Source organism: Echinops telfairi, unplaced genomic scaffold (genome assembly GCF_000313985.2).
Source record: "Echinops telfairi isolate 266 unplaced genomic scaffold, ASM31398v2 ScPeMD7_443;HRSCAF=831, whole genome shotgun sequence".
NCBI classification, from domain to species: Eukaryota; Metazoa; Chordata; class Mammalia; order Afrosoricida; family Tenrecidae; genus Echinops; species Echinops telfairi.
In genome coordinates, this window is record NW_022104341.1 from 47,203,652 (window position 1) to 47,211,506 (window position 7,855).

The window sequence follows — 7,855 nt, forward strand, 5'->3', positions numbered from 1 at the left end:
TTTTTAAAAAGGCTCTCTTAAGCCAAGGAATTTATAATAACATTCTAAACCACTATTCATAAATATAAACAATTTAAGATTTAATGTAAATGTTCACAGATGAAAGAACAAGTAGTAATACATTATACTTTTCTAAAATGAAAAAATATACATTTTTTCATATATTTCTCATTTGTTGTGATAGTATTTTCTCAAGAAGCATATAATTTATATTTAAGGTATATAAAATGCAATTTCCAATTACAATATAAAATTTAGAAAATACCATTATTTTATTTTTCTTTTAGGGAAAAATTATTTCTAGGTTTCTCCTGCCAAGGTAAATTATTTTATTAGTACAAGATGAAATTATTATTCTTCAGTCTTTTCTGGAACTTGCTCAGTCCTGGACAAATCTGCTTCATATTTCTTCTTAAGATTACATAAATATGTTCGTAAACTGTCTGGATCCAATTGAGAATTTCGAGCAGTTTGAACAAGCCTTGTGGCTAGATGGTACACAGCCCTCTGTCTTTCCATTTCAGGAGTACTCTTTTGGTTTTGCTGTTATTAAAAAATAGGTCAAAATTAAAATATGAATATTCATGTAAATCCTTTTTTGGTGATGTTTAATCCTGTCCATAGAATTATAGAACTCAAAAGTTAACGAACTCCTTTGGATAAATTAATCTCATCTATGAATATATCAAAAGAAATAAAACATACCAGACATCTTCAAAAATTCATAGAAAAATCTCATTTTTAAGAATGAAATTCCTCATGTGTATTTACTACTTTGTAACAGGTCTTTGTATCCTTAAAATTAACTTTTTTCAGTGAAAAAAAATCCTCTCTGGTAAAATTCTCAGCATAATACCAAAGAGTAATGGAAAATCCACCAGAGATATGTACTACAAACTCTTTCTCATTAAAAGGGTATGAGAAAATAGAACTGATCAAATTGCTCTGTAGGTCATATTTTCAAATATCACCCAGAAGTAATATTCTGTTATCTCCTATTTCAGTTCCCCAATAGATAAAAAAAAGTGGTGGGCAGAATGGGTCATCAATAAACTGCTGCCTAAAGAGTTCAGATATAGAAATTGCTGAAGTGGCAGTGAAAAGTACTGCTTGAGGAGTAAATTACATTTTTAAAAGAAACAACACCAAAGAAAATAACACAGAACGCATTGCCATCAAGTTGATTTCAACCCATAGCTATTTGAAATTGTGCCTTAATTCTTAACAAGTTATACTTAAGACTACTCAAGAAATCTTTAAAAGCACAGTCTCCTAATAGTTTGAAAGGCCCTCAGACAATTAGACCTTCTGGGCTAGAAGTAATTGGAAAATTCTGAACTTACCTCTTAAACTGAGCTACCTAGCAGAATCACAGAATATTCTATCTTATGTTTATGGAACGTCTTTGTGAGTTTCTCAGAAATACAGTCCTTTCAACTCTTTCTAAATAGGAAGAAATACCTATATATTTCTACTTTTACTATTGGAAAAATTAGTACAATTCTATGAGATGGAGGGCATTTATCGTGTATTCACCCATCAAAGTTACTGAACATGCACTATAATTAATATTCCAAGCCTCTTACCACATATGTACTTATGGGTGAAGAAAATGTATAACTGACATGATAGCAAAACTCAAGATGCATACAGATTTACAGTGGAAAAGGCATGTATCCAAAAGAAACTAATTTTGGTAATTATGAAAACGTGTCATAAGAAAGATACAAAATTGGGATCATGATAGTGGGGGGTGGGGGAGGAAGCATTAGAGCTAGAGAAAAGTTGTATGTTTATTGGTGATCCCAATGCTCCCTTACAAATCTGGCTAGACCAGAGGATATATGCTGGTACAGATAAGAGCTGGAGACACAGGGAATCCAGGACAGATAGACTCCTCAGGACCAATAATGAGAGTAGCAATATCAGGAGGGGAAGGGGAAGAAAGGAGGAACCAATCACAATGATCTACATATAACCCACTCCTTGGGAGAAGGACAATAGAAAATTGAGGGTGAATGGAGACATCGGAGGGTGTAAGACATGAAAAAGAATAAGTTCTAAATTATCAAGGGTTAGTGAGGGAAGAAGGGCGGAAGGAGGGGGGAAAATGAGAAGCTGATACAAAGGGCTCAAGTAGAAAGAAAATGTTTTGAGAATGACAGTGGCAACAAACGTACAAATGTGCTTGACACAGTGGATGTATATGTATGGATTGTGATAAGAGTTGTATGAACCCCAATAAAATGATAAAAATAAATAAATAAATACAGGTCAAACTATCAAATCATCAAAAAAATTGATACAAAATATAAAATCAATTTCAGCTCAGATCAAGAACGGCTGGATATAGCATTTTAGCAAAATCTTAATGGATAAAAGAGCCAAAGGAAGAGTATTCTGGTTGGAGGCAAAAACTTCACAAGGCACGTGAGAGAACATGGAACATATTCAGGTCATAATGAAGAAATTATAATCAGTGTGGCAGAAATGTAGGCTATGTGAAGTTAAGTAGTGTGATGTAAGGTTGAGACAGTCAACAAAGAAGACCATAGATCACGGGGAGGAGACGAGCCTGTCAGAGTGCAGTGTAGCAATGACGAAACATACAACTTTCCTCTAGTTCCTAAATGCTTCCTCCCAACCATCATGATCCTAATTCTACCTTACAAATCTGGCTAGACCAGAGGATGTACACTGGTACAGATAGGAAATGGAAACACAGGGAATCCCTACAGGACCAGTGCCGAGAGTGGCAATACCAGGACGGTGGAGGGAGGGTGGGGTAGAAAGGGGGAACCAATTACAAGGATCTACATATAACCTCCTCCCTGGGGGATAGACAACAGAAAAGTGGGTGAAAGGAGACGTTGGACAGTGCAAGATATGACAAAATAATAATTTATAAATTATCAAGGGTTCATAAGGGAGAGGGGAGTGGGGAGGGAGGGGAAAAATGAGGATCTGATGCCAGGGGCTTAAGTGAAGAGCAAATGTGTTGAGAATGATGAGGGCAATGAATGTACAAATGTGCCTTACACAATTGATGTATGTATGGATTGTGGTAAGAGTTGTAGAGCTCCTAATAAAATGATTTTTTTAAAAGACCACAGAATAACAGTTAACAAATTCTAGTGTGTAAAAAAATTATATTAAAGATTCATAAAAACGAAGATCTGAGCCACACAAGACTGTTGAAAAACTGAGGTGGTATCTAGAATTTGAGGTGATTCTAATGGAAATAATCCTTAGACTATATAGTTTGAGTGATAATCATAGAATATCTTTAACACTAAGTTAGAGTTGAATTTGTATTTGGTAAGAAATGAATGCATAAAACGTATGCCTTGGGAGACAACCTAATAGCAGTGTGGAGGGTGGATTGGAAAAGAGAGAGCTTTTTGCATCATCCAAATGAGACAATGTTATGAGAAAAGACGCAACATTTATTCTGCTGGGGGGCTGAGACCTGAAAGTGAAGAGGTGAGATATTTAAGAAGATGATAAATTTAATTTTGGAAGTACTGAAGAGTGAAAAACATAGGTTAAGAGATCAGGAGAAAAATATACAGATTCAGAGTGTAAGATAATGATAATGGACAATGGGAAAAGGATGAGAGACCCAAGAGTACAGATTAAACATGAGGAACATGGCCAGAATCTAAAGAACACTTCCATTTAATAAGTGGAATGAAAATGGTGAAGATACCAAGGGTTCAAGTAGAAACGTTTTGGAAATGATGACGGCAAAATATATACAAATATGCTTAATACAACTGATGCATGAAATGTTATAAGAGCTGTAGGAGCCCCCAATAAAATGATTTTTTTTAATGGTGAAAAAAGGAAAAGATAAAGAGGTAGGAAAATGAACACATCTATGAAAGAACAATGCCCCAGTAGTTAAAATAAAAGAAAGGAAAGAAGAATTGCATCAAGCGGCACAGAGAGGCCAGTGAAAATGAAAACAACCAGATTTTGTTCATTTGGTATATTAGAAACTTGTTTCAAAAGCACGTTAAGCTCCAGTTTACAAGTGAGAAACAGATGAGGCAAGTATCAGGGTAAGTGGAAAAAATATTGCGGCAAGGTCATAGAAACTTGTATTTAACAAAAATATTAAAATGTGAAGCTATTATTTCTCAACATATTCTCCATGTAAATCAACACACTTCTGAAGGCAGTGCTTTTACCTAATACTTCCCTGGAGAATTCCACATTTTCTATTTATATCTCTTCAAAATAGCATTTTGGCATCAGGGAAGAACTCAAACTGTTTTCCTCTGAAACGTTCTTTGAATTTGGGGAATAAAAATAAACCTGAACTGGAAATCTCCAAGTAAATGGGTAAGAACTCCCAGTGATATTCTCTTAGTATAGCTGTTGCTATGCTCAAAGAATGAGCAGGTGCACTGGCATGTGGTGGGGGCGGGGCCGGAATTTCTTGGCATTACATTCCTGGCCTTTTTCTCACCAAATCAGTTTTCAATTTTCTTATAGCTTCTTCATAACAAGCCTCCATGACCTCCTTGTGTCCTTCAAGAAACTCTATCAAGATTCTCCCTCTGTAGCTCAGAAGCAACAAAGCCCACATGGAAGAAGCACACCAGCCTGTGTGATAATGAGGTGTCGATGGGATCGGGTATCAGCATCAAGACCCAGAATAAAATCAAACCCAATGTAAATGGGCGGGGTGGGTGCATGGAGTGGAGACCCAATGCCCATATGTAGATAGGTTTATTGTGACAACATGGCCAATGAACACATGTGGGTTTAATTTAAAGGCAGTGTATTAGTCTAGGTACTTTAGAGAAACAAATCCACAGCAACTCATGTATAAGAGAGTTTTATGTAAAGAAAGTGTGCATCATGAGGACCTAATGTCGGGGGTTTAAATGGAGAGAAAATATTTTGAGAAATGATGTACAAATGCGCTTTACACAATTGATGTGTATATGGATTGGGATAACAGTTGTATGAGCCCCTAATAAAATGTTAAAAAAGAAAAAAGGAAAAAAAAGAAAGTGTGCATCACAAAAACATCTGAACCCAATGCTGCACAAGCCCACAAGTCCAACATTAACCCATTAACCCAACACAAGTCCACAAAGTCCTCCACCTCACAAAACAGAGGCAATGATGCCGACTGCAGGAGGAAAGCTGAGTCAGGGAACGAATAAGCATCTCAGCACTAGCAGGGGTCTCTACACGGCTGCTCCAGCACCCAGGGCTGCATCGGGATAGGTCCATGTGGCTTCTCCTTGGGGATGTCTTGTAGGAAGTCAATCTTGCAAGCTGAAGCAGGGAACTGCTAAGGCAGCTGCACCCTGGTGCGATCATCACAAAGCAAGAGACCGGAGAACTAGAAAGACGAGGCTCACAACCCATTTATCCCTCCGCCTTTCAATTAGCCCCACATGTGATTATTGGCCAGGTTGGCACAATTAACTAACTCAGGCAGAGAGAGAAAAATGGCTCGGCGAGCCTTGTCTTTCTTGTCTCTTGCTCTTTGATGATCGGACCAGTGTGCAGCTGCCTTGCTTGTTCTGTGCCTCAATTTGTAAGCTACACTACCTGTGGGACACCTAAGCTGTGGACTGTGTCGCTGTAATTTGAGGTTCCATCAAGACCTGCTTTGCCATGCTACTGAAATATAAATCTCTTGAGCTGGGGACTGTCAGACCCTGTCATCTGGCTGTTAGTGACCTGCCTTGCTGTTTGCTGCCTTTGGCCGAATAGCCTAAATTGCTCTACAAAGGACTACCAGTGTATTAGCTGCCTCACGGAAGTGAGTTGCACTGAGCCATTTGTACTGCTTTATAGATTAATTAACTTATTTCTTATGTTATCTATCTATCTATAAATATATATAAAATTATTAGTGTCCTAGTTTTGTTTCTCTAGAGAACCCTGTCTAATATAGTAGACAATTGGATAACCCCTCACAGAGGATCACAGGGAAGAGATGAGTCAGTCAGGGTGCAGTATAGCACCGATGAAACACACAACTTTCCTCTAGTTCTTTGGTGCTTCTTTCACCCCACTATCATGACCTCATTTCTACCTTACAAATCAGATTAGACCAGAGCATACACACTGCTACAGATAAGAGCCCCGCAGCACAGGGAATTCAGGATAGATTAACTCCTTGGGGCCAACAATGAGAGTATAAGGATACCTGGAGGATTAGGGGGTGGTGGGGGAAGAAAGGGGAAATCGATTACAAGGATCAACCCAGAACCCCCTCCCAGGGGGACGAATAACGGAAAAGTGGGTGAGGGGTAACAGAGGATGATGTAAGATATGGAAATAATAATCTATAACTTATCAAGTGTTCGTGAAGGAAAGTGGGCAGGAGGGGAAGAAATGTGTTGCTGATATCAGGGGCTCAAGTGGGAAGAGAATGCTTTGAAAACTATGATGGTAGCATATGTGCAAATGTGCTTGATACACTGGATGAATGTATGGATCATGGTAAGAGATTTAAGAGCCTCAAATTCAAGTATTTAAAAAGAAAAAAGGATTATTCCTCTGAACTCCATCCCCCTCCCACTTGGATTATTCTCACCTTTTAACTATTGTAAATAGTTCTGTAATGCACATTGGGGTATAGGTTTATTTGCAATTTTGCTTGAAAAACAATTGATTGAAAGTAAGTAAATAAAATTAAGTTTCTTACCAAAATCTGTCTGGTAATTTGAGCTGTGATTTCCCTGGCATCCAAGACAATTGATGGTGGGAGTGATGAGACCTCTGCAGCTTTTAATCCTACAATTATTTAAGGAAAAAAAAGGCTTCAATATAACTACTGCTGGTAATGTTTGTTTTCAATGGTGTAATATTTTCTTCACAGATTTAACATGTCTTTCTACAGGCATTTTTTAATTACTCAACTAAAAACCTGCTCAATTTTCATTTCTGAATTACTTAAAGTTCCCAAACCTGTGGGTGACAACTCACCAATTATTAATTTAATAACTTCTCCAAGACATTTAAGGGAAATTAGAATGTGAATTACCACCTCTGAAGTAGCAAGAAAACGTGGCAGGAAAAAGGAAAGGAAAAGAGGCAATTATAGTAACACTAAAAACTTAACTACAAATATAGTTGGCTAATAGAAAGTCAAAAGATCTGAGTTTTGTAAAGGAAGAGACTGTCTAGTGTCAGAGAGGACCCCATACTGAATGCTCCTCTGTCTAGTGCCCAGATGACAGAGGAATTCCTCAACTACTTTTCATGTAAATTCAAAAAACAACTATTCCCTGCCTTCAAAGCATTTTATTGGATAAGCAGCATATAAGCTTTAATTGTCTGTGAAAATTTTTGTATTTAATGCTTTAGAGACAGTAGAAACAGCACCAAGGTGAGAGGTTACTAACTGTAAAGTATTATGTCAGGCATTTTATATTTGATTATTTAATCTTCGCAGACCCACATAAATGAAAAATTATCCTCCATTTCATAGATAAAGAAATTAAGGCTTACAAAAGAGCCATTGAAAATGTTATCCAATTGATTTCCCATGTCAAATTCCAAATCAAAGTGGGTTTTTTTTTTGTTCTCAAGACCAACCACATCAATAAGAGAAAAAAAATTTGGAAATTTTAGATGTACAGAATTAGAAATTTTCTGAATCCATGACATTTTACACATCTCATATAATGTTTGAAATACTGGAGATCCCTTTGCAGAGGGGTCTCAGGGAGGAGACGAGCCAGACAGGGTGCGATATAGCAACGATGAAAAATACAACTTTCCTCTAGTTCCTAAATGCTTCCTCTGCCCTTCACTATCATGATCCCAATTCTACCTTGCAAGTCTAGTTAGACCAGAGGATGTACACTAGTACAGATAG

General features: G+C 37.2%; 1 protein-coding gene across 1 annotated transcript in view; it reads right to left on the reverse strand.

Annotated features, from left to right (window-relative positions):
• Positions 1 to 314: 314 nt before the first annotated feature.
• Positions 315 to 7,855, reverse strand: part of MSH4 (mutS homolog 4) — a 92,627-nt gene continuing 85,086 nt past the window's right edge. Inside the window, exons 20-21 of the mRNA XM_045291737.1 lie at positions 6,680 to 6,768; positions 315 to 543 (exon numbers count right to left, since the gene is read on the reverse strand). Coding sequence (XP_045147672.1) covers positions 352 to 543; positions 6,680 to 6,768 — 281 coding nt within the window. The 3' untranslated portion in view covers positions 315 to 351. The remainder of the gene's footprint in view (positions 544 to 6,679; positions 6,769 to 7,855) is intronic.